General features: G+C 39.9%; 1 protein-coding gene across 2 annotated transcripts in view; it reads right to left on the reverse strand.

The window, feature by feature from the left end:
- The window catches only part of IL12RB2 (interleukin 12 receptor subunit beta 2), a 78,189-nt gene extending 53,112 nt beyond the window's left edge, over positions 1–25,077 (reverse strand). Inside the window, exons 1-7 of one of the 2 annotated variants that reach the window (XM_053894164.1) lie at positions 15,685–15,829; positions 13,631–13,742; positions 11,608–11,895; positions 4,050–4,164; positions 2,829–3,013; positions 1,263–1,405; positions 188–338 (exon numbers count right to left, since the gene is read on the reverse strand). In XM_053894164.1, the coding sequence (XP_053750139.1) occupies positions 188–338; positions 1,263–1,405; positions 2,829–3,013; positions 4,050–4,164; positions 11,608–11,895; positions 13,631–13,706 (958 nt within the window). In that variant the 5' untranslated portion in view covers positions 13,707–13,742; positions 15,685–15,829. Of the gene's footprint in view, positions 1–187; positions 339–1,262; positions 1,406–2,828; positions 3,014–4,049; positions 4,165–11,607; positions 11,896–13,630; positions 13,743–15,684; positions 15,830–24,936 lie in introns of those variants that run through there. The other variant, XM_019448932.2, reaches the window with a different exon arrangement.
- Positions 25,078–27,789: the final 2,712 nt, after the last annotated feature.

The following is a 27,789-nucleotide window of genomic DNA, read 5'->3' on the forward strand; positions in this document are numbered from 1 at the left end:
ATATAAACACATCTCCCTGGACAATTACAGTACTTAAGCTAAAGTCAAAATTAACTTGTTAATTAGTGTACTCATTTACTTGTTAATTAATGTGTTAAATTAACTTGTTGATTCAGTACCAGTACTTTACAGATCCCTCTCCCATCTCTCCTCCTTCTCTTCCCACCCTCCTTTTTAGAACACATACCTTCTTCTGGTGTTTGTGTCCTGAATGGTTCACTCCAATCACTCCAACTACCTTTATATAGATGTAACTTAGAAGAAATCTGAAATTCATACTCTGTAAATGGTTTCAGATCCAGCAGATCCTGTCTTCCTTTGGCATTTGTAGCACTGACCTTGAATCAGACAAGATTTTTAAAGGTGTCAATTAAAATTAAAGAATTTTGACACACATAGGTAAGAAACTTGAGTAGATAACCCTTTCTCTTTTTTCAGATCTGTCATTCATTGAGAAAAAATACCAATGACAGGGCTACTGAATATACATGATGTTAATATGAAATAGCTTCTCATTAAAAACAAACTCTGGGGACTAAGAACCCACCTATAAGGGTCCCAAGGGGGATCCTGAAACAAGCTGAAAAGTAAGTAAAGGCTGAAAAATACCAATTTTCAGAAAAAACTTGGAGAATTTTCTAGAGATTATTTTTTATTTGGTCATAATTAGAATGTGATAAATGTTTTATCACAGACATAGAACAGACTTCAAAAAGAAAATTTTAATTATATTAAAAAAAGCAATTTCTCCTGAGTTTCAGTTATATGTGCAACTTATCCTTTGTTATTATTATAAGCCATTCTATTTTACAAATATACTAGGAGGAATTATAATCCTAAAATTTAATTTAAAAACATTAATGTCTAATATATCAAAGTGTGGGGCTTTATCTTTGCAATATTCAATTCCATATAAGCCTCTATGGACATTTCCTAATATTTCTCTTTCTAATATGTAAAAAGATTACTAAAAAATAAAACAGGGGTAGCATAACAAAGTACAATGAATCCTTTACTAATTGTGGAAAATTAATATTAGTTTACAGAAGCCTGCGGTTTAAAAAATTTCAGAATCAATAATCAAAATTCAAGATATTTCTTAATAAATAGAGGTGCATATGACTTTCTGATCTATCTCAAGTGTGTACTTTAGGGCTAAATATTCTTAAACCCCATATTTTGCTGGCATGAAAAGACAGAGATTTGTGCAGTGATATTAGGAGCCCCTCCCTGTTTTTCCCCTTTACTCTTAAAACCATTACCATAGTCCAGGACCTGCTGCTGTTGGGCCGATATCTGAGTCGATTAAGCAACACCAGCCCCTCATCTCTCCACTGAAGGATACATCTGCTCACAGAAGCATTTACACATTTGATTCTGATGTTCCATGGAGGAAGAGGCCTCACTAGTAATCAGGACAAACAAAAACGTATGATTCAGGCTCCAAAATCAGAAATAACCTTTGTTTTGACATAAGCCAGAAAGAGGTGAACACAGCTCATTTCTAAGATGCATGACTACCAAAGCTGGTGAGATATATAAGAAAGAAATCCATGGCTTTTACAGAGAGAAAAAAAAAAAGTTTGATCCACTGCTAAATAATTAAAATAATTCTCCTTAATCTACCCTCATTTTTTACCAAATAAACTACCTTCAACATTAGTGATAGTATCGACTGCATTTAATCCAATGCATAAAGAAAACCAATGTACCAAACCCCAGAGTACCAATGGCTGACAAGCCAGAGATGGCTAGTGGTGATCACTTCTCAGAAGAAGAAATGGTGGTAGGGAAAGATCATACAGAATGGTCACAGGAACCAGAGAACAGAGGGAAAGAATAAGAGGAAAAGAAGGTGCCTTACAGAGAAATAGTCAGTGTAAAGAAATGGAAGGTAGTAAGACGGGGAGAAGTATAATAGGTAATGTATAATAAATGCCTGTGTTGATACCATAGCAATATATGCTGTGCAAAGAGGTGCTGTGGGAAGAGAGAAGAGAGACACATAATGTAAGGCTGGAAGTTAAGGCAGACCAGAAGCACAGTCCTACCTGGGGGATATTTGACACTGGCCTCTAACTCAACTGGGCCAATTTTATTTGCTCAGAAATGTGCTACAACTGGCTCACTCCAGGTCCCAAGGTGATGAGAATGGTAGTAGGTATTCTCAGAACAAGATACATTTGTGCCTTGATACACTTAAAAAAAAAAAGTTTATTTATTTTGAGAGACAGAGTGAGCAGGGGAGCTGCAGAGAGAGAGAGAGAATCCCAAGCAGGCTCTGCACTGTCAGCACAGAGCCCCATGCAAGGCTCAAACTCATGAACCATGAGATCATGGCCTGAGCTGAAACTGAGTTGGACGCCTCACTGACTGAGCCACCCAGGCACCCCTGTACCTTGGTACACTTTATTGATAGTTTGCACCTCTGCACTGGCCCAGCAAACCCACAGGTAGCCTATCTCAGAACAGTGGAGTAACCATGGGGGTAAAAAGATATCTGACAAGAAATGCCTACACTGAGTTTCATGAATAATCAATCTTGCAGAACCCTCTCCTCAGTCAAATGGTTATCACTGGCAGCTAGTGCCTCTGTGGGACTAAGTTCTTTTTTCTCCAACAGAGAGAATAATGTTGAACATTCCATTCTGTATGGCCATCTCCATAAGGCTCTGAGATCATGCACTCTTTTCCTTGCATCAAAGTAATATCTATTCTTTGTGCCATTGTCCCTTTTGAAACAATCACGTACAGAACATTCAAGTGATTTTAAGAATAATGTTCATTTACCAATGAATGATACCTACAAAACATGAAATAAAATGTACCTATGTCCAAGAATGTAAATGTGGATGGAATTGAAGAAGCATTTCCAAGACTATTTGTAGCAGTAACCTTGGCTGTGTAACTGGATTCAGGCAATTCAGGGGTTAGGTTAATTCCAAGGTCCAAATGGTCACAATAATGATCATTACATTGCCTCTGCCAAGTGAAATTTTTTGGTCCAGTTAGCCTGTAAATAAAAGACAATTGTGTTTAGCAAGATACTTTATGAGTACTTGTTCCTTTTAGTACAAAAGGGATATAATATTTGAATATTCAAAATTCTAGACATTTTGTTAAGGTCAGTTGGATACATTAAGGGAATATTTGTATTCTATGGTAATAAATAGGACCATATTTTCTCCCCTTTTTTAGTAGGATTGAGACATTTTTTTTTTTTAAGTAGACTCCACACCCAGCATAGAGCCCAATGCAGGCCTTGAATTCCCAGTCCTGAGATCAAGACCTGAGCTGAGATCAAGAGTCAGAGGCTTAACCAACTGAGCCACCCAAGCACCCCAGATTGAGACTTTTTGATGTGCATATAGATAAGTAACCCGAAACCCTGGCTGACATCCTGGCTCCTCAGGGCAGACCCAACTGTTACCCAAAGATCCATGGCCCTAGGCATTTACTGTACAAAAAGAAGTGCCAGCTTCTAGTACAGCCTGGAACCCTGGGCTCCACTTTCTTTCCCCCATTTCCTGCTCAGTTAGGCATGTGCAAACTATCCTATCCTTTGGATGGATTATGGAATCAACTCCAGGGAACAGAATCTCCCAGACTCTTCTTTGTGTGGACTTCCAGGTCACACAAAGATGCTTTAAAAAGAAACTCCTCTGAAGCTAATGGAAAGCTACCACAAGGAGGAGTCTATTTATATATTATGACCCTAAGAGTCTACAACCACAAAAGAAGGGATACAATGTGGCCAGTTTAACCCTATTAGAGCAGGGAGGAACATCCATAACATAAGCCTTGGATGCTCTGAAGAGAACTCTGAGTTAGATCGCAGACCCAAGACATCAGTTCTCACACTTTGGATGAATGAACCAGTTTTAACTGATGAACACTAGAATTTTTGTTAAAGTACCTATCTAGAGGTGTCTATTGCTTCTCTCTGGTAAATATAAAACTGTTATTTCTAAATGCATATCTAACTCAATTTCTAAGTGTAGTCTAAGACAATACCTACAAAGCAGCTGCAAAAATAGTCTTTCACTCACTGTAAAGTATATGCAGTATATAGGTGGGTGTCTCGTCCTCTGTCCCAGATGCAGGTTACGGTCCCATGTTCTCCCTTCTGTATACAAGATAAGTTTTGAGGCTGTTCCGGAACAACTTTAAAAAGAAAGTGCAAAGCCTCATATTTTAAACACCACACAGTTGATATCTCCGTCACATTGTTATTTGACAATAAGACAATGATACTTCCCCTATGTCTAGTTCCATCAAGTTCATATTTGCTTCCAAGGCATGAATGTCTTTTAATAACAATAGTGAAAATGGATCAAACACTACATGCTGAGTCTTATGCATTGTGCATGGTTTTTCTCAATTAGATATCATAGCAGCTACATCAAGTATTTATTGTTATCATCCTCATTGTACTGAAGAGGAAAACTAAAACTTAGAGGTTAAATATCTGGCCCCAAATTACAAAACTGTGTTGTGGCAGAATCAGGGCTCCAGCCCAAGGTGTAGCTGACTGGAGTCTAAGCCTTTTACCACCATATTCAACCATTTCCCCTGACAGCTGAACATCCAGTGCTAGCTTCATTACCAATGGTGATGATGAGTTTACTGATTCAGAGTGAGGTCCATTCAAATATTAGAAACTTTTAAACTTAATTTTTTTAAACTTCATATTTTTAATGTTTATTATTTATTTAAAATATTTTTTAACATTTATTCATTTTTGAGAGACAGAGAGAGACAGAGCGTGAATAGGGCAAGGGCAGACAGAGAGGGAGACACAGAATCCGAAGCAGGATCCAGGCTCCGAGCTGTCGCACAGAGTCCTACATGGGGCTTGAACTCATGAACCGTGAAACCATGACCTGAGCTGAAGTTGGGCGCCCAACTGACCGAGCCACCCAGGCACTTCAATGTTTATTTATTTTTAAGAGAGAGAGAGATAGAGAGAGCATGAGCAGGGGAGGTACAGAGACAGAGGGGGACAGAGGAACCAAGCTGGCTCTGACCTGACAGCAGAGACAGCTCTGACCCAGACACAGGGCTCAAACTCATGAACCACAAGATCATGACCTGAGCCAAAGTTGGATGCTCAACCAACTGAGCCACCCAGGTGTCCCCCAATATTAGAAACCCTTAAAAACTAGGGGCTCTTTCTCTTCCTAGACCTGATATTTGCTACCAAGACACTTCTACCCATTAGCCCTAGTCATGTCCTTCTGAGTTGTATCATCTAAATCTAATTTCTGCAGAATCACTTGAAACACTTTATAAACATTTATAAGCTAATTTTTTTGAATACTTTTTTTCTTTTTTAATATATTTTTTTAATTTTATTTTTTTAAATTTACATCCAAATTAGTTATCATATATTTACGCTAATTCTTTATGTAACGTGGACACTGAGTACCTTCCATGAGTTGGGCACAGTGCTAGCTATGGACATACAAAGGTGTACAAGGCAAGATACCTTCTACCATAAGGTGTGTATTTGTAAATTAAGCCATGTTATAGTCAAAGGCAAAACCCAAGCTAGGAGTTTCTCAGATTTAGTGGAAGTAAGAAAAGACACTGTTAATCATTCATCTCATTGTACTCTAATACTGAGACCCACATGTAATAGATGTTTCCCTTGGGTGAGATAAAACAAGTATACCACTAAATCCCTAGATATTCTCTGCACCAAAAAAAAAAGCTGTAATTTATGGAATAAATCCCCTCCCCCCAACTTTTTGTTTTGTTCTTAGCAAACACCACAGACATGATAATTGCCCACTATGTGATGGTGGACAAGTTAACTTCTCAGAGGTTCAATTTCTTCATCTATAAAATGGGTATAATAGTATGGAGCTCATATAGTTTTGTTGGATGGAATAATAAATTTTCTTTTTCCTAAAAGAACAGACTCTTTCATATATATATGAAATACGTATACATTACATTGAAATATATATCATGTATGAAACACACGCATGCGCGCACACACACACACACACTGTATATACTGTATACACTGTTACAGTTCCCTGAGAAAGGGCTCAGGGAAGGAAATATTGTGAACATGGTTAAATGTATAAATACACTCTATATATCTGTATACATAACTACTTATGACTAATCCACTTAGAACACTACATTAACTTCTCATTTTATGTACTACTTTTTATTGATCTTGGAGCCAGCAATAAATTGCCTTGTTTTTCCATTTGTTTATTTTTCTTATTATTAATTCCAAACTCTCAAGCCAATTATCTGAATCACTGCTTACCATATTAAAATGCTGTTTCATTTGCCTGAAGACCTCTTTCTTGGGTCCTTGCGAACTTTCCAATAAGATAGGTTTCCTTTGTGCCTGGTACAATAGCAGCTGTTATTCTGATATTACCAGTACTTAGTATCATGGAAATTCCTTCTTTTTCTGGTGTTTGATATCCTATTTCTTAAATCTAATTCTTTCCTCTCCTTTAATTATTTGTGTTGGTGGGGTACATCCTCCAGTAATTCCCTGGAAAAGGGCACAGGGAGGAACTACTTTGACCATGACTAAAAATGTATTTATTCTACCCTCACACTTGACTAATACTTTGGCTGAGTATTAAATTCTAAATTGAGAAGAATTTTCATCCAGGATTCTGGAGACAATACTCTACTGTCTTCCATATTCTAGGGTGCTGTTGAGAAGCTTGAAGCCATCTGATTCTTTAATGTTTATTTATTTTTAAGAGACAGAGACAGAGCACGAGTGGGGGAGGAGCAGAGAGAGAGGGAGACACAGAATCTGAAGCTGGGTCCAGGCTCCGAGCTGTCAGCATAGAGCCCGATGTGGGGCTTGAACTCGTGAACCACAATATCATGACCCAAGCTGAAGTTGGACACTTAACCAACTGAGCCACCCAGGCGCCCCAGTCATTCTGATTCTTGAACCACTGTTTTTCATCTTCAGAAGATTGTAAAATCTTTTCTTTGTCCCCACTATTCTGATTTTTCACAAAGATGTGCTTAATGAGGGTCTACTTTCTTTTGGATTCTTGGAGTGTATACATTCTGGGAACTTTTGTCCTTCAGTTTGGGAAACAGTCTTGAATTATTTTTCTGTTGATTCTCTCTTCTCTATTTTTATCTTTCTAAAAATCTCTAGTTTTCATCGGTTGGATCTTCCTCTAATTTTATATATTACCCTCTATAGTTTTAAGCTCTTCATCTTTCTGCTCTACCATCAAGGAAAAACCTCCTCAGTGTATATATCTAGTCTCTTGTTAAGTTTTTCATTTGTTTATCATTGGGGGCCATGTTTTCTATTCTCTGAATATTTTCTTTCCACACAGCATCCTATCTTTGTTCTGTATGCAATAGTTTCTCTCAATTCTCTGAGGGTATCAAGGATAGTTTTTGTTTTTTAATATTTCCTCCCTGAATACATTCTACTTCTTCCACTTTGCTTATATGCTTTGTTCCCTATGTTTGTTCTGGTTTCTATCTTTCATAGCAGACATTTTCCCCAGATCCTTATATTTTTACTCATGTATAGAAGTGAGGCACTATTTAAATTATAGATTGGAATTCTGCATGTGTGTCAGCTGAGGTGCATTTGCTGATTCTGGGTTTCACCCAGGGTAATCTGGCCAGGTTTTCTGTATTGTCAATTATTTTATTAAAAATTTTTTTAAATATTTATTTATTTTTGAGAGAGACAGAGCATGAGTGGGGGAGGGGCAGAGAGAGAGGGAGACACAGAATAATCAGAAGCAGGCTCTAGGCTCCGGGCTGTCATCACAGAGCCCGACGTAGCGCTCAAACCCACGAATGGGGAGATCATGACCTGAGCTAAAGTCGTATGCTCAACCGAGTCACCCAGGTGCCACAGTATCGTCAATAATTTTAGATATTTCCTCTTGGCCTTGTCAGATTTCTTAGAAAAGGATATTCTAACTTTAGTGGGGGAGAGTACAGGGTTGAAGGGAGCTATTTGTAGGTGTTCCTTTAATCCCTCTGTTTTTCAGCATGGTATTACCAATCTCAACTGAAGTGGTCGGAGCTAGTTTAGTGACCCTCTGATGCCAAGCCTCCAGTCTTATGCCAGAGTAGTGGAGCAGTGAATGTCTAGCTACATGGAATTTGGAAAGAGATCTGAGAATCTGTTTTTCAAATATATTTTCAATGGAATCTCTCATTTCTTAGTCCTATTTTACCCTTCCTCCCAGAAAGACATATCACCAATTTCTGAGTCTTTCTGGGGTGGAATCTTCTGCATTCAATCATGTTGCATCATGACATTTCTCATCGCTAGCTGCTGGCTAAGCCAATTATTACTGGTCTACCTGCTTTCTAGCTTCCAGAAGTTTGTTGATATGTCTCCCCTCCCATCCTAACCCTTCATAGGGTCTTTTGATGACCAAATGACATATAAAGCACGTGGTACTTTTAAGTAATTAAAAAGTTAGTTCTCACTCGTATCTTTACTCCTAAAAGTTTTCAGAGACTCTTATTTTAAAGAGCACAGCTTTTACTCACAAATCAAGTCAACTTTCCTAGCATGAGGTCCCCACACCCCAGGACTTGGTTTTGACAGAGACTATCTGTTCCAGGGGAAACCAGGCCTCATTCTCTTCAATACAAGTGTATAATAGCTGACACCAAAAAAAGGACAGAAATCAAAGCCTCTGAAAATTAAGATAGCTTGCAATATAATAAATTGTTATGAGTACTACAGTTGTTATTGTTTTTAAAAGCCCTACTTACTATGGGAAATTAATAGTCTTGGAAAAATAGCTTTCAGAAATATCAACAGTCAAGTATATGCTGAAAACACCCAAGGGGCACCTGGGTGGCTCAGTCGGTTGAGTATCTGACTTTGGCTAAGTCATGATCTCTCAGTTCATGGGTCTGAATCCCAGGTCGGGTTCTCTGTGATGAGTACAGAGGCCATTTTGGACCCTCTGTTCCCCTCTATCTCTGCCCCTCCCTCTCCCTCTCTCTCTCTCTCTCTCTCTCTCTCTCCCTCATAAACAAACAAACAAACATTAAAAGGCCCACCCAAGCAAGAATCCATTGTCTTTCATTTATTGCCTTGATTTTCTAAATAGCTTGTGGATCGATCCTATGAGGTTAAGCTAGAGCACTGATTGCTTAGTTACTGCACAATTGGAATGAGGTCTTGGCAGCAGAGCAGCCTAAGCCCTGGAAGGGGCTGGGAAGAAAAGGCTAAATTACCCATTCCCAGTTCTTAGAAAACAGCCACCTTTATGACAGCATCCTCAGGATATACAAAGGCACTGTGGACACCACTTATCACAGAAAAAGGGCTCTTTACTCCCTCACTAGATAGGATTAAGCTTGCTATACTAGGCAAAACCAAAATTCATTGTGTCTTTTCTTGGAATGACTAGCTGTACTCAGAAAAAGGTGCTACTTTCAGTCAGTCCTTCCCCTCAAAGGTGCTAACCTTGCTTGAAGAGCAGCCATTTGGTGGTGCGGTTACAACTAGAGCACACCGTGCAAGCAACATTCCAGCAGCACCACCCAACTTTGCTACACCACGACAGATCCTTTTGACCATCTCCCTGGGTTTTCTGATGCTGCAACTGTCACAAATGCATCTGCATATTCTGGATGGAAAGTTTTGAAAATGAAAAGGGGTTGTAGCACTCTAACATACCTAAGAAAAGGTAGGAAATGGAATGGGATGGCTAAAGACATGTGCAAGGACACTGACTTTCAAGGCTACTGTTAGCCTAGTAAATATGAAGAAAACAGCAGCAGCACTGTGAACACCCACAACTGACATCTATGCCTGGGAATATCTAATACACATATGTAATGTTGGTCTACTAACAAGTTACCCCAGGGTAAAACATTCATGTGTTCTGAGGACAAGGAAGGTGAGGACCAATGGTGATTTTTAGAAAAGTTTTGATTTTGTCTATCACTTTTTTATACTGTTCTTTTAAGGGAAATGGGGTCGCCTACCCAACACACTGTGCACAGGAATAAAAGAGTCAAGCCACATAAAACTTCAACCCTAATGCTTATCACCTAGGTGCATTCCATGGGCCTGGTACTAGATTAAGCACTTTGCATACTGAGTGTCATCTATTCACTACAACCATTTTCTGAAGTACGTGTTAGTATCTTCATAACAGACAGAGAAACTGGGGCTCAGAGAATTGAAACTGCCTACTGCTAGTGACAGGGTTGGGCTTCAAAGCCCATGTTCCTTTTAGGACACCACAGGCAGTCAGAGCCAAGAGTACATGACCCATAAATGGTATGAATAGGAGGCCCTGAACTGGAAGAGGAGGACTGGCCTGGTTTATATCTTCTCAGCCTCCAGTGATTTGTTCAGCTGTTTGCTTGGTATTCTACTCACTGCTTCTGGTGACTCTCCAGCAAGATTGCTTGGCACCAACCATATCCTTGCAGGTCAAAGAATAGTGGTTTCCATCTTTAGGAAAGAGTCTCATTGAGCTCTGTAACACTGTCTTCATGTCAGGGGCCCTGTCCTTGCATCTTTGTCAGTCAGACTAATATACCAATTCCTCCTACTCTCCCATGCCTCTCACTGGCCACTCCAGACCTTATCTGCAACCACGGAGGCACAGAATGAGATGGGATGACTCAGAGCCCATGCAATCTCACTGGATTGCCCGGCTGGACCTTCAAGGCTACAGGTTGTAGGCTGTAGGCTACAAGCTTTTGGCAGGTGTGCTGCCAGCTCACCCTAGGCATAGCAGCTGCCTGGAGGGACCAGCAGTGCAAGCTAAGTGGGGGAGTTGATACCCTGTGGGTGAACTTTGACCAATGACAGATAGTTAAATTCTCCTCGTTCTCTGTCATTGTATTTCCATACTTTTTTTGGGGGGAATGTCCCTAGTGACCAAGCAACCAGCTGTATTTTCTTTCGATGCTGTGGCCAGCTCAGTAACTTGACCTCCTTGTGTTTGCTTTGGTCCCTTCCTGGCTCACCCCCTCACTCTTGCTTCCCTGAGACTACTGAATTCCCCTCTCCCAATGAAGCATAAGCATGTCAGTTCTGCCTCAGGGAGCTTTCTAGAAAACCCAGGTAAAGATAGTGTGACAATAGTTTTCTTTTAACCTCTGATAAGTATAACCTGTGGTCAGGAGTAAGTGTGGATGTAAGGACCATTAAGTTAGGGAAAGGAGAACTGCTCAGCTTTGGGTGGTCAACCTGGACTTCATAAGTCAAAAAAGGTACCTCTTTCGTCTTTTTAGGAGGTTGTAGCTTTGAATTAAATTCTCATAAATCAAGAAGCCATGAAGAGTCAGCTGCAGAGATTCTCTTTCCTGCCACTGGAGTCCAAGGACAACAGGTAAATGGTCTTAATGGGTAAAACACTAGTGGGCAGGGGAGGGGATAGGGGGAGGGAGAAAAAGAGAGATAACACTACTAAATGAAACCCCAATTCTATTGATTTCTGGATTTCTGACATTGAGATGCTCATATTGCTATCAAGATGAAATATATCCATGTGGCATGAAAAGAAAGAACAGTTCTATATTTGGATTTCTGTATAACACATGACAAATATCGAAAGATGACTAGTTTTTAAGAATTCAGAATGGAATGCTCACCACCAACTGAGATCTCTGCCCCACATATTCGAAACTCCTTGTTTTTGCTACATGCCAATTTGCAGAGAAACAGGGTTGTACCCAGAGGAAGACCAGTGACTTGAGAACTGAGGGAGTAACCATGCAGAAAATGGATTTGTCTGTCAAACTTGTAGAGGATTAACCTGTTAACACTGGGGTATTGTGAGCAGCCTTGTTCAGGCTTCAAAGAGCATGAAATATTGACAGCTGATCCAAGTGAAATTACACGGGAAGGCTTCACGGTCACATCTCCTCTCTTGCATACATCTGCAATAAGACACAAGTCAGCACATAAGAAATCCATCTCAAAATGGTAGGTTTGTGTAATCCTCAAGAGCAAGGTAAAATTAATCCCATCAAATCATGGAAATATAAATAACCTACACTGCTCTGGCTGAATTGGTGATGCACAATGAGAACAGAAGGTAACCACATTAAAGTCTAATTGTATTTGAATTAAAATACGCATCCTTCTCAAAACAGTTATACTATAAGCAGAACCAAAAGTGCTGAGAAAATAGGGTTGGGAGAACATTCAGGAACATGGGACCAGGAAAAATCAACCTCTCTTATATGCAGATTATTCCTCAGGCTACTGAAAAGTACTTCCCAGAATAAATCACACTTGTTTCCATTCTCATTTATGATTTATAAGGCTTACTTCATTACTCAGACCAAAAAGAAAAATAATGGTGTAAGGGGCTATTAGAAACTCCAAGGGATAGATTTAGGAATAACACTTTCTCTTGCTGTATTAATGGTATAAAGTTTGTATAATCTAGAACATTATTTTATAACAAAAGAAAATATTCAGTGGCTCTGTTATGTTTGTGGTTGGCATCAAGGATGAAAATTAGGTCTTACCATGCCATATTTTGGTATTCCTTCAAGATGCAAGACCCTGGGCTAGATGAACCATAACCCAATACAGCTAATGTGACACTACATGAAAAGAGTTTGTTTATTGACAGATACTACATTAAACTCATTAAAAGAGAGGTCATTCTTACTCTCCAGAAGCTTTTGTGTAAATAAATATGACAACTATTCAGAAATGAACAGTTTTTGGTGGTACTGCCAGTGAAAGAACATCAGAATTATAGATTTGCCCTGAATTCTCAAATGTGATAGAAAGCCTCTACTGAAAGTCTCTTCTTTTTTTTTTTTTTTTTTTTTGTAATTGTAAGACTCCTTTGATTAACTATCCTAAACAGGAATTGGTAGAAAAAGTTATTTTTTTCAATGTTTATTTATTTTTGACAGAGAGAGAGAGAGAGAGAGAGAGAGAGACAGAGCATGAGTGGGTGAGGGGCAGAGAGCGAGGGAGACACAGAATTTGAAACAGGCTCCAGGCTCCGAGCTGTCAGCACAGAGCCCAATGCGGGGCTTGAACCCATGGACAGCGAGATCATGACCTGAGCCAAAGTCGGGCAGTCAACCAACTGAGCCACCCAGGTGCCCCAGAAGAAGTTATTTATATCAAATAAATGAAATACTAAAAATTCCCTATAAATGAAAAATTCTTTTTTATTTTTAGAACTGAAAAAGTCTCTCCCTTTCTCTTTCCTCACCCTATCCTACTTGTATATTTGTTCTCTGCATCTTTAATTTTCATTGATCTTAAGTAAAAAAGTAAGCTCCCAAAAAAGAAAAGGCAGGGAAAGCATCAGCCATTATTTTTTTAGCATAGTTGAATTTGCTCATAAACACCCTCTGTTAAAATGCACTACCGTTTTAGTAAAACATTCATTCATGAAGTCAGCTTTGTGGTTACCTACTCACTTAATGAGAAATGATATGATTGGACTCATGTTAATCAGTATAAATTAAATAAAATGCATATTAGTTACAGATATGGAACCAGATATACCCACTTAAAATGATAGAAGATTGACTACAAAAGACCAACTACCAGAACAATTGCCACGAATATATATTTCATCTGTAACTGAAAATTTAACCCATAAATCCTTCTACTGATTCAATTATAAAAATATCTTACCTATATTTGCTTTAGCCAACAACAACACAATGATAAAAATAAGTGCCAGTGAACACCCTCCATTTGTTTGTGCCATGAACAGTCAACTCTGGAACACACCTCTGTAATTTTCCTTGTAAAAGAAGACAAATTCATTCATGTTAAATACATTCAGAAAATACCAGGACCAACACCATTCAGAAAGGCTTAAAATGCCCCTTTAATTTCTCTGTATCATTAAGATTTGGGTGTTTTTCTTTTTAAATGAAGTATACCTTAAAACTTGTAAACTGAAAATCTTAACCACCTCTAACCCCATTCACTTATGCTTCTTGGAGTTGGCAAAGGGTGGGAGAAGAGGTATGGCCTGTGGAGTCCTTTAGAACTGGGTTTAAGAACTCTGAGACTGGGAGCAAGTTACTTAACCTTCCGAGCCTCAGGTGCACACAAAAATTGTTTTCTTCCAAACAGGGTTGCACCATCATAGTCAAACATAGTGGTGTTAAATCCCAAGACTAATGAGAATTTCTGATCTATTCATGTGCTTCCAGAACAGAAGATTAAAAAGTGGCTTATAACCCTCTCCTAGAACTTAGTGAAAAATTGATCTCTTTGGTCATAAGAAAGGGAGTTGTTTGAGTCTTCTACAGAAGTTCAATTTTACTTGTTTGTTTGCTTGTTTATTTATTACTCATTTATTTTACTAAGTATTCCTATCTCGAATGGTTCAGAAAATGCAAGCTGGTGATTTCTGATTGTTTCCAAATTTAAACCTAAGGAATGGTTCTACTAATCATTAGGGAATTCTCTAAATTCTACTTTAAGGTGGGCCAAAAATCCATAACATATGCTGGAAAGTTCTGCGATGTTAGGCTATTGGGAACCAGCCAATGCAAATGTTCACGTCTTACTCCCATGCCTAGAGATGTGCCAGAACATACTAGACATTCTCAGAAAAATTCACTTATTCCTTTAACAGGCTACCTTTCATGTGCCAGGCACAATGTTAAGTGCTAGAGATATAACAGTACTGCGCTAGTGTTTTTTGTTTGTTTGTTTAGTTTTGTTTTTTAGTTTTGAGAGAGAGAGAGAGAGAGAGAGAGAGCGAGCAGGCAAGCATATGTGAGTAAGTAGGAGAGAGGAGCAGAGCACCAGGGAGGGGGGTGGGGGGAGAGGAAGGGAGACAGAGAGAATCTTAGGCAGGAGCCCTACACAGGACTTGATCCCACAACCCTGGGATCCTGACCTGAACCTAAATCAAGAGTTGGACACTCAACCAACATAGCCACCCAGGTGCCCCGGCTCTAGTGGGTTTATAGAAATGTGCCCACTTGCCCCTTTAACTTTTCTACCTCTAGCCTAGTCATCACTCGTCTTTTCAATAGTCTTTGCTGGTTGCTCTTCCTTCTCCTCCTGACTTTCAACTCTTGGAGGACCTCAGCTCACTCAAGACATTATTTTCTATTTCTACTCCTGCCCCAGGAGATCTCATCTGGTCACCCAGCTCCACATCTGGTCACCCGGTTCTAGAAATCATTTGTATGCTAATGCCTCTCAGATGCACATCTTCATCTCAGACTCCAGTGTTCCAGTCGGTCTCTTTGCATCACCTCTTGATCTCTAATAGTACTCAATATTAACACATTCAGTTGGTCTCCCTTCTCCAAATTGGTTCTTTCCCTAGCCCTTTTTATTTCAGTAAATAACATTCTTGCCCCCTAAGTTGCTCAAAAACCTAGAAGTGGACCTTGAGTCCACTCTCTTTCTCATTCCCTACAACCAGGTCATCACTAAGTCTCATTAGTTTTACCTCCAAAATATATTACAGATCAATCCACTTCTCTCCGTTTCTACTGTCCTCACCCTAGTCCAAAAGCCAGTCATCTCTCCCCTAGATGACTATAGTAGCTCCTTAATGTGTCTTTCCAATCCATCCTTACCCCTTTCTAGGTCATTTTCACATACTGACTACCTTTTAGAAATATAAATAAGATTACATTACATGTTTCATACTACCACCATTCACAGCCCTTCAATATGTCTATTGTTGTTAGAATAAAATCCAAAATCCTCACCGCAGATGCTCTCTTGGGCAATGTATGGCCTCACTTCTCCTGTGTTGCCACCGTCATTTGCCATACTTTTCTGCCTTGCTCACTCTGCTCCATTCATACTGGCTTTCAGACTGTGCCCCTAAATAAGGCATGTCTTTTGCTGCCCAGAGATTCTGCACTTTCCATTTCGTCTGCTAGAATCCTCTTCCTCTGTTTCTTAGTGGCTGGCTGACTTATATCCTTCAGATCTTAGATCATGTGTTACTTCCTCAGAGAGCCCCTCCCTGATCCCCTAGCCAAAGTGGTCTTGCCCAGCTACTTTCTACTCATCACCCTATTTATTGCTTCATGGTACAATCTGTAACTACTGTGTTTATTTACTTGACTACTTGTTTGTCATCTATTTTTGTGTGAGAATTTAAGCTACCATAAGAGCAGGAACACTGGCTCGCTGCTCAATGCCAGCACCTAGCACTAGGAAAGAGTATTCAACAAATATTTATTAAAAGAAAGAAAAAGGGAGGAAGGGGAAAGAAATATGAGCTATTAAAAAACTCCTTATAAACATGCCTGTGGTAGGCAGAATAATGGCCCGCAAAAGATGTCCATGCCTTAATCCCTAGAACATGTGTATATATTACAATTCATGATAGAGGGACTTTGGAGGTGTGATTACTGCTAAGGATCTGAGATGGGGAGAATATCCTGTGTTATTCAAATGAGCCCAATCTAATCAGGTGAGTCTTTAAAAGTAGATGAGAGAGGCGAAAATGTCAGTCAGGGAGCTATAATATGACAAGGACTGATATGAGAATCTACAGTGGCAGATTCAGGAGGGTGCCATGAGCCAAAGATTGTGGTGGCCTCTAGAATCTGAGGGTGAGTCTCAGTTTACAGAAAATATGAAATGTGTTTCTTATCGCTCTTGGTTTAAAATGTTTGAAAAACATTGATCTAAATTAAAAGCTGATAGTTTCCCTTTCTCTAAACCATACAGTCCAAGGTCACAGCCTACAATGGCCTCTGTGAGCTAATTTCTGTCTATATTACCAACCACATCCATCTCTACTCTCTAGCTGCTTAGTTTTCCTGCAACATCCTGTTGATGTTATTCTCTTACTTTTCCACTGTTCTTAGAATGGCTAAATCTTTTTTTTTAATTAAAAAATTTTTTTTAAGTTTATTTACTTTGAGGGAGAGAGAGCGTACACACAAGTGGGGGAGGGGCAGAGAGAAGGAGAGACAGAATCCCAAGCCATCAGCGCAGAGCCCAATGCAAGGCTTGAACTCACAAACTGTGAGATCATGACCTGAGCTGAGATCGAGAGTCAGACGCTTAACCGATTGTACCACCCAGGTACCCCTAGAATGGTTAAGTCTTATGCATCCATTCCAACTCAGCTCAGACACCTTTTAGTCAGCCATTCAATCAACAAATATGTATCAAGCAGTTGTTGTGTGGCAGGGTCTAGGGATAGAGTGAAGAACAAGATAGTGAGGGTTTCTGCTCTCATGGAACCAACGTTCTGGAATAAGGAGACAGAAAACAAATAAATAACAAATTCAGACAATGATAAAAGAAAACCACAAAAGAAGCTAAGGGGAGAGAAAGACTGGGGAGGAGAGAAGCTGGTCAATGCAAGAGGTGAAGTTGGAGCCGAGACTGGCACAAGCCAAGTGAAGACTCAGGATGAAGCCCAGAGGCAGAGGAACAAGCTGGCTATGGGTGAGTCACAGGAAAAAAAAGGGCAGGGTGGCAGGGGAAGTGACTGTGGGGAGAATGGTAGGACATGAAATGGAGAAGAAGCCAGGAACCAGATCTACCATGGGTTTGTTTACCATGGAAGGGAGCCTGGATTTTACTCTCAAATCTATAGGAAACCACTGATGTTTAATTCAACGTTTTTAAAAAAATTTATTTAACTGAGTTTTAATTGGGGATAAGTCAAGGTGTTACAAGATATGAATTACATTAAACAAACACATGCAAAGGCAAAAAAACAAACAAAAAAGTTAGTCTTGGCCTCGTGTATGGGGACCAGAGTAAAGCCAGCAGACCAGTAGTGTCTATTCATGTAGTGTCTATTTTATTTCTATTTTAATGTAACTACAACTACATTAAATCTGATTCTGCCACATCATGGCTGACATCATTAATAGTAAGTTTTTCTTTATTACCACTACCTTACTTACTTCATTAAAATTTGTAATATTCTAGCATAAAGAAAATTACAAACTGAATGGGAAGACAACTAGAAGATGATTGGATTATGAACAAACAGTTACATAGGGGATTAAATAAATTTCTGCTTCTTGACTATAAGGGGTATCTACAGGGTATCTTTCAATATGCTTTGCAATTTATGGAGCTATGACATTATCCAAATAAATAAAATAGTAATAGCAAAATATTTAATTAGTTATAAGAATGTTTTAAATGTATAAATATGAAATATGCATATATAAAACACATATTAAATATGTACATAAGAAATATATATGAAATATACATATATGAAATACACACACACACACCCCTATATATGAAATAGGCAAATTAGAGGATAGAGTTGAGTTTATATAGTACATTGAGTTTGCTCAAAACATGAGTTTGCTCATTTTCTTTGAATACCCAGTAAAATAGTCTCTCCTCTTATAAGAAACTCAGAACCCCAAAGACCTTCAAGTAAATGAGGTATCTTCTAATAAAATGAAACTTCCTATCAACTGTAAACATCTTTCAGACAGCCTGCCTGGAGGGTTGATATTAAAACTACAACTCTATCTTGAATCAGAAAATCAAGGAGAATGCTGCCTCACTGACTCGTCACTGACCCATCACTCAAGTTGTGACAGTTTCCACACAGTGAAAATACTATCTCAGTGAGGGGGACAAGGATGAGCCAGAAATGCTACAACTGGCAGGAAGGCAGAAGCAAGGATAACTCCCCGGTGAGTATCTTCCTCTGTTGCTCCAGGAAGAAGCACAAAATACACATTACTGCAAAACTGTGTTTTAGTAGGCTAGGAAAAACCCTTACCACAGGTGATAACTGCATGTAGGCAGGAGCACTTCCTACTTCCACATTACTTTACTTAACGTGGTAGCACTATGTTAAGTTCAAGGGGGCAGTGTAGTATTGTGGAAAAGAAAAAAGCTAGTGAACCTTAGTTCCACTGTGTGCTATTAACTGTAAGAGTGCCATTTCCTCATTCTTACAGTGCATACAGTAATAGGAACCTGGACAAAGTTACTGGGAAGATTAATATGATAGTGTCATGGACCTATGAGATTACCTAGAACAAAGTAGGCACTCCACTGAGGCTAGCTCCCATTTTCCCTTCTGGGTCCTGCTTTTGCATCTCTCTCTCTCTCTCTCTCTCTCTCTCTCTCTCTCTCTCTCTCACACACACACACACACACACACACACACACACACACAAGCAGGGGAGGGGCAGAGAGAGGGAGAGAATCCCAAGCAGGCTCCCCACCGTCAGCACAGAGCTCAACATGGAGCTTGAACTCATGAACTGTCATGAGATCATGACCTGAGCCCAAACCAAGAGTCAGACGCTTACCGACTGAGCCATCCAGGCACCCCAATGGATGTCTTTTCTAAATCACTTATGACTTTTACTACACTGGAACTATACGTTTTGTAAAACTAGGTTTAAAAAAAATCATATGCTAGGCTATCTTTCTTTTTTTTTTTTAATGTTTATTTCTGAGAGAGAGAGAGAGAGAGAAAGAGAGAGAGAGAGAGCAGGGGAGGTGCAGAGAGAGAGAGGGAGACACAGAATCCAAAGCAGGTTCCAGGCTCTGAGCTGTCAGCACAGAGCCCCACACGGCTCTAACTCAGACTTCAAGATGATGACCTGAGCCAAAGTCAATGCTTAATTGACTGAGTCACCTGGGTGCCCTGAGGCTATCTTTATTCTTAACCTTAGTATCAAATACTTGAATAAGTCAGAGGAGGAAGGCACTTCAAAGGTTAGCTAGTCACTGCCATGATCCTGCTGCTCTTACCCTCCAACAGCTGACATTTCAGTCTGGGACACTGCAGAACAACCAAATGACGTTCTAGATGTCTATCAAGGTTGACTCTCTTACAAATGCATACTATTAATTACCCAGTTGACTCAATGAGGTGGAGTACAAAATCCTTCCCTTCTGCTGGCAAAGCTACTTATAGACATGTCTTAGTGGTGGCATCTCAGTACAAAGACCACACTTTGGAGGTTATCTATTTCACCTTCCCCATTTTACAGATAGATAAGTCAAGGTTTAGAGAAAAGAGGGGGACTTGCCAAATGTCATTAATAGCAGAATCGAGATCAGAACATAGATTTTCTGATTTCTAATCTAACATTACTTCAAGCATGTGAGACTGCTTCTGATTAGTAGCAACAATAGCAGCATAATAGTAAAAATAGTGCTAATGTTAATTCTACCATCAAAACTAATGCTTAGTTTATTGATTTCTTACTATATTCCAGGCACAATGCACATTACATGCATTCTTTATCATACCCACTAGTAAAGCAGTTATAATGCCTTATGCTGTAATCTTCACAAGTTTGAATCATTCTGATGCCCCCTTCCCTTCCTCAAAAGAGAATGAGACAAACAAATACAAAAACAGTATAGAGACAATATGTAACCACCTCTAACGATCTATTCCACTAGGATGATGGAAAAGGAAAATCAAATCCACCAAGTAGCAAGCTTGCAACTTAGCCATTGGAGTCAACCTTCTTCTCCATGACTTTTCATGAGCTAAGTCATGAAAAAGAACAGTCTCCTGACTGAAGCATTATCTCCTTTTTCCTTCTGAGTCTGCCATTTGGTGAAAAAAATCTCACAAGCTCTAACATGGACAAATGCTGTGCTGTCTGACCCTGATCATCAAATCAGTCTCCTTATGATGTCATGTTAGGTGATGTGACTGGCAAGGAAAGTAACATCACCTTAAACCTCTCTGCTTTTTCTTCTTTCTACCCAATAGTCCCAACACACTTTACATCAACAAACTAGACAGACACTGTTTTCCTTTCTCGAGAGCCGCTGAGGCTCTCTAGAATTTCCTCCAGTCTCACTGGTAAGCATTTGTACTCCTAACTTTACCTATATGTAGGCACATTCTTTTCTTGCTTGAAAGCAGGAGACTTCTGAAGTGTTTCTGAAGTGTTGGTCCTTTTTTTTTTTTTTTTTAATTCTGTTGGAGGGTTTTCTCCTTTCCCTCTTTATGACCTCTTCATCATTTTTCTTAACAAAAGTTCCTTTACACATTTCCCCCTTCTTTTATATTTTTCTGAAATGTTCTTCTGTTAATTCTATTTGCCTTTATTTCCATTTCAGATATATCACACTGGACATAATAGACAGACTCTTGAAATACTGCATATAAATAAATTAATTTAAAGGGCATAAGGGAATCTTATCTCAACCCTGGAATCATTTGTACTGTGAACTGTCTTATAAATTGAACAAGCACTTCATTTTGTAGAGATTTCATTTTGTAGAGAACTACAAAAAAGAAATAAAAGAAACAAGACATGGATGGAGTCCTGAAGAAATAAGGTACTCTCAAGTCAATTGGTGTTATTTGGTTTGTTTCCTGTTTTCTTTCTTTGATTAGCTACACAAGCCAACAATTTTCATAGCACTTAAGTTTTTTTTTTTTTTTTTGAGTTTTTAAATTTATTTTGAGAGAGACGGAGATGGCATGAGCAGGGGAGGGGGAGAGAGAGAGAAGGAAAGAGAGAATCTCAAGCAGGCTCCGTGCTGCCAGTGAGGAGCCCGATACAGGGCTTGAACTCACAAACTGTGAGGTTATGACCTGAGCCAAAACCAAGAATTGGTTGCATAACCGACTGAGCCACCCAGATGCCCTGCACTTGTTAAGTTTTAACAATCCAACCTTCTTGGGGCACCTGGGTGGCTCAGTTGGTCAAGTGTCTGACTTTTGATCTCAGCTTAGGTCATGAACTCATGGTTCATGAGTTCGAGCCCTGCATCAGGCTCTGTGGTGACAGCATGGGCCTGCTTGGGGTTCTCTCTCTCCCCTCTCTCTCTGTCCCTACCCCACTTGTGCTCTCTCTCCCTCTCTCAAAATAAATAAATAAACTTAAAAAAAAATCCAACCTTCTCTATTTTCACCCTCCGTATCCTTCTAGAGCTATAAATAAAATAAGTCGTTGTCTTTCAGGAAGGATGATGTACTGGGAAGAGCATGGTGCCTGGGGCTTGAGGCCTGGGTGCCTGGTTCTTCCATTTCTACCTGTGTCACCATCCCAAGTAACTTCACATTTCAAAGCCTCTTTTCCTTGTTTGAAAAATGGCAACTGACATTTATTGAGAAAATTAAATCTCTTTTACTAACTTTTTTTCCTTAGTTTATTGGAAGGGTTTCTCTTTGGTCTTCCTCAATCTTGAAGTCTCTATTTATGGACAGTGGCAGAGGGTGGGGGGTTCATCTTAACATCTTGGGTATTATTATCTTTGGATTCTGGCAAGCTTTGCTTCACCTTGTAACCTCAACCATGGAGTCTTTTCATAAAGTGCTACGAGGCATCAAAAATATTAAAGCACATTGCAATTACTCTGTTTAAAGAATTTTCTAGGAATTTCACAATTAAAGATAATTGGAGGCACACTGCCAGGGGGTGGGGTGAGCTGAGACTAGTGATCATCATTCCACAATGTTCCTAAAGGTTTCTTATATAAATGAAAAATTCAGTTGAAGTCTCTACACAAACAACTCCATGTCTCAACATCTCTGCCTGATGTTTTACTCAGTGTTTACCTTTTCCTCCGCATATCACTGTAAAAGAGATGTAAATTAAGATTCTAATCTTCATCATCTTTTACAGGCATTTACTTAGCAATTTATCACAATGCAGAGCATATATCTGAGTTGTTAATATTAGGTCATCTGCTATATAAACTATTGGTATCTCTATGCTACAGGTGGGAAATCCTCAAGTTGACCAAGTTAACACAGAAAAGCCAGAAGTGGGGCGCCTGAGTGGCTCAGTCAGTTAAGCATTTGACTCTTGATTTTAGCTCAGGTCATGATCTCGTGGTTCGGGAGTTGGAGCCTTGCATAGGTCTCTGTGCTGACAGCTCAGAGCTTGCTTGGGATTCTCTCTCTCCCTCACTTTCTGCCCCACCCCCACTTTCTCTCTCTGTCTCAAAACAAACTTAAAAAAAAAGGAAAACCCAGAAGTAAATTCAAAATTAGATAAATTAGAACTGCCTTCCATACTTGAGTTTCCTCATTTGTAAAATGAGAATAAAAATAGCACCGACGTCACAAGATTATTGTGGAGATTAAATGAGCAGCTCTTATTACAGTGCCTGGTATATAGCAAGAGTTCCATAAATATTATCTGCTTCTATTATTATAAGAAAAAAGGATAATATCACCTACTTTTCAAGGATATTATCAGAATTGTTGGACAGACTTGCTTTTTGACCTTTCTCTTTGCCTATTCATCTGACTCATCACTGAAAGATTAATTTGATTAAAGCTAGATCCCATACCTTCCTTGTAATAGGTGACTTTATGCCACCTATCACCCATGACATACTAAGTGTTCTCCTAATTATTGTCTTCTCAAACAGTTTTCCTTTCTTGAGGACAGGAACTGGGTCTTATACTTCTTTATATTTACTACAGTGACCAGCACAATGTCTTGAACATAATAGCTGTTCAATACATATTTGTATTAAAAAAAAATCATTGTTTCCATTAGCAAAGAGCACCACAAGATTCCAAGAACAAAAGGCATTGGACAAACCTTCTTTGGGATTTGGCTTTCTTTTTACATGGGTCTGCACAAATTTACATGTAGAAGTTGAGAGCAGTGCTGTGAGTGTAATTACAAAGATGACAGATAACTGGCCAGAGGACAAAGCAGGTATACTAATACAAAAATAAGTCCACACTTGAGAAATAATGTGCAAAATCTACTATACTGAGAGGATTCTTCTCCCATAAAAATCTTACATATGCTTTAGAATTTTTTTCACCCTGGAACTCATTCTAACACATGATTCAGAGCTTGCCAAAATTTGGAAACTGACCATCCTATGTAATCATCATGACATTCAAGAAACAAGACACATCAACAAAGAATGTTGCAGACTCTTATAGAGCGTTTCATGCCTAACAAAGTACTACTGGTAATGATTGAGGATTTTACTTTACAATGCGGAACAAGTGTCAGCTCTTAGCCACTAAGGTTATATGTTGGACAGAGAAACAGGGCACTGTACCATTTCCAGTTAATGGGCAATAAGAATATAATGTTTGTCCAAGTGGAAGTGGATATAATGTTATGAGCCGGCAAGAAGCACGAAGTTTGGAGCCAGGAACTTGTAACTCACCATCTCTGTGAAAGCAGGGAAGTTTCCGTATCTGTAAAGTGAGAACACTAATAGCCACTTCATCTACTTTTAAAAGAATTATAAAGGATCACAAAATACACTCAAAGGCCAGGTACATAGTAGAGGCTCAGCAAAGACTTTTATCTACAGAGGATATACACATAAGGGATTATAACAATTATCCAGAGGTAAGGGATAAAGATTAATTTTGTCCTGTTCTCTGGACATACCTGGGTAAAGTCTTTTGTATGTTTCTGGGTTATGAAGTTTAAGATGTCCATCTAATCATGCAGATACCTAATCTCTTACAATGCTTATACTTGTGCCCCCTAACCAGCTGAGAAGAGCCTTCCCAAAGACATTCCTCAAATGAGGAAATTGAGTCTGGCCGGTGGCTAGCCAGTGGGCTGGGCTTGCCCTTCCACGAGCAGCTAATGCGCCAGGTAGGGACTTCCAGGTGTGTTTATGGGAAAGTGCTGCCGATGATGGGACAGTACACCCACCACGCGAGACTTAAGACTGCAATGCCTTAGAAAAGGCCCATTTTCTAGCCCGAGTCACGCCAACACTGGACCCCGAGTCGTGCCTTCGGCCCTTTCCCCAGATGCCAGCCCTCCCTGCCCCACACACCCACCATTCTGCGTCCCGGGAGGCTCACTCAGTCTGAGCGCCCTCTCCCCTCCTCCTAGCCGAACCCCAACCTGGCACCCTCAAGTGCACATCAGCACCCAGAGAGCGAGGACCTTGACGAGGAGAACTCCCAGCCGCACCCAATGCCCCGGGAGAAGCGAGGCACGAAGCCCGGGCATTCAGACACCCAGCTAAGTCCGTGTCCCGGGGTCCCCGGCGTCCCCACCCCATTCGAGCCCCTGGTCACTCACCGCGCGTCGCCGGTATGAGGGCGGGGGCTGGGGCTGGCGAGGCCCCCGCGGCCCCGGCGCTCGCGCTCGGGGCGCACGTGTGGCTCTAGCCCTGGGCGTCCGGGCGCCAGCGCGCGCCCTACTGCCCCCGCCCCCGCCACGTGCGGCTGGTCGACCCCGGGGCGGGGGGCGCGCGCGCGCGCGCGGCGGTGGAGGAGGGCGGGGCACGTGCAGCTGCCGGACCCTCGGCCCCGCGGGCGCCTGCGGTTTCCCCGCCGCGCTCCACGCCAGCCAGGACCTGGTCCTGCCCCCCGCCCCCGTGGGCTCCCAGTGTCGCCCGGAGCAAGGGGATTATCGCTGGGCACCTGCCTTCCCGACACAAAATGCGGACGCAAAGCCTTCGCTTCTAAGGTTGAGCGAGCCTTGACGGAGTCGGTGCGGTGAATTACGTGCGAGGTAGGACCAGCCCGACAAAACCATGTCCTCAGCTTGCACAGCCACAAGGAGTCACTTTGTTGACTCATGTTAGAGTGAGAACTTTCCTCAGAGATGTCCTTCCTCTGCGCTGCCCGCCTCTCTCCGCACGCTCGCGCAGGCTCTCCACGGTGGGCAGTGGGATGACAGATAACTAGCACTCTTAGATGGCATGACACCGACCCTAAGTGGTCCCGTGTTCGATATGTTGTAAGTGGGGTTCTGAGGGAAGGGGGAAAACTGCACACAAATGCAGAGGGGATGACAGCAGGACCCTTAACTTATGACAGTATTTCACTGGATCTAGGAATTCATTGACGATACTACTTACCGTGTTTTAGGTACCAGTAAGAAATAAGACTTGTCACATAAGCTATGTCACATGCTTTCTTGTCACCTAATGTCTTTTGATTAAATTTTTATTTATTGAAATATCCCTTTTAGATTTATTTAGAAATATATGTTTGTATTATCTAACACTCTTCTTCATTCACAAAAGGAGAAGGGAAATACAGGCAAAATCAATTGGTTAAGATATTCTTCAGATACATTCACATTGGGTCCAACGCTCCCCATCAACTTTTTTTTCACCCAGTATCATCCTCAGTGACAGAAGAGTTGTAATAAGGCAGCAGGTCTTAACAGTGTCCCACTGTTGTCTCTAGGGTATTCTTCCAGGCCACCAAAACCAACCTAAGTTAGCTGGGCATGCTCAGAACCAGCCCCCTCATCAAACTGGGCAGTAGGCCTAAAACTCCCCATTGTTGGAGACATTAAATATGAAAAATGAACATCTTAGAATCAACAACGTACCCTGGATTGTTTTTATGAGACGGTGACATATGGTGGTATTTACACACTTCAGCAATTTGTCTCCATAATTAATGGATAAAAACAAACATTTTAAATTGTAGAATCTTAACATTGCTGTGTAATGAGATGGTGAATGGTTGTGGAAATCATTTGCAACAAAGTCAAAAGAGTTATTTTAAAACTGAGGGTTTTTTTTATTTATTTTTTCACCAAAAAAGGTAAATGTTCTAAATTTGCTGATATGTTCTGTAATGTTATGCATCTATCAGTAGCATGTTACCAAACAGGTTTTTCTTAAAAAAAAAAAAATCACAGGCTTTTTTTTGTCCTTTCAAGGTAAAGATAATATTTTAACACTGAGTGAGAAAGTGCTATTAAGGTAACATTTGAAAACAAGAACAGTATTTCAAAATGTTGCCATAACTGTGTGGGGGTGGGGGTGGATTGGTAAAATTATGTTTGTCACCTACAAAAAAAGTACTTAAGAAGCCTTGGAAACAATTTGCTGTCTTGTTTCAATGTTTCAGTTGAGTAGTTCAGTAAATTTTAAACCATTTTTTTAAAAAAAATAGGAAAATGCAGCTTCTGCTTAGTTTGAAAGGACAACTAATCAATATAGAGATCATAAAAATACGGTAACCAAATGTTAATGAGCTTGTACAATTCATGGATTAGCTTATTTTTTCAGTGGTTTTTTTTTTTCATGAAAAGAAAGGCTTTTATTTTGTTAATAAACTATTTCAAATTTTACTTTACTCTTTGTTTCATTTTAAAGTTTAATTTATATTTTTGTGTACATCTTAATATAGTAAATATATATTTGCAATGCATATTTATGTGTATACAAAATTTGTAAGTAAGTGAAAAAACAACTAAACATATATTGACAATGTGTTTTCTAATCTCCTTTTTCCTTAAGGAGTGCACAATCTAAAATATTCTAATCGCAGCGTGTTACAAAATTGCTAAATCAGATATGAGATGGTGTTCCAAATTCACCTGAGCCGTCTTCTTTAGGAGAATGGATGAAGGTATTGGAGAAAGGACTTGAATCCGATTGTTAAGCAAACAAAACAAATTATGAGAATACAAATAAGATTCAGGCAACAATAGCCTTCCTTTTTCTCTTCTTTTTCCTAGATGCAAATAAACAAGATGACCATTCTTACATAAATATTATTAGAGAAGGTATCATCTAAGTCCATCTCTGTCATTCAATTAGGGTTAAACATTGAGGGAAGACTTGTGCTAATAGTTTTTCATAACAGCAGTTCTCTCATCCTTCATGCATCCTCCCTGCATTGTAAACTCCATGAATGCAAGGACCACATGTGTCTTGCTTCTTCATTTATCGCCAGCACCTGGCACAATGAGTGGCACATGAGAGGTACTCACCAAATGTTTATTGCGCTGAATTGACTTGTTCTGGAAAGACCTCACTCTCTTTGGTCAACAAAATTTATAGGTGTTCAATCTTCAAAATTTTCAAGTTAAAAGAAAAGTAGTTGGAAAATTATATGTAGTTTTTCTTGGCAAGCCAGTGACTCTTCCATATGGAATCTGCTCCTCTATAGAGGCCTTTGTTTT

Source organism: Panthera pardus, unplaced genomic scaffold, assembly GCF_024362965.1.
Source record: "Panthera pardus isolate Hobbes unplaced genomic scaffold, ASM2436296v1 HiC_scaffold_11, whole genome shotgun sequence".
Classification (NCBI taxonomy): Eukaryota; Metazoa; Chordata; class Mammalia; order Carnivora; family Felidae; genus Panthera; species Panthera pardus.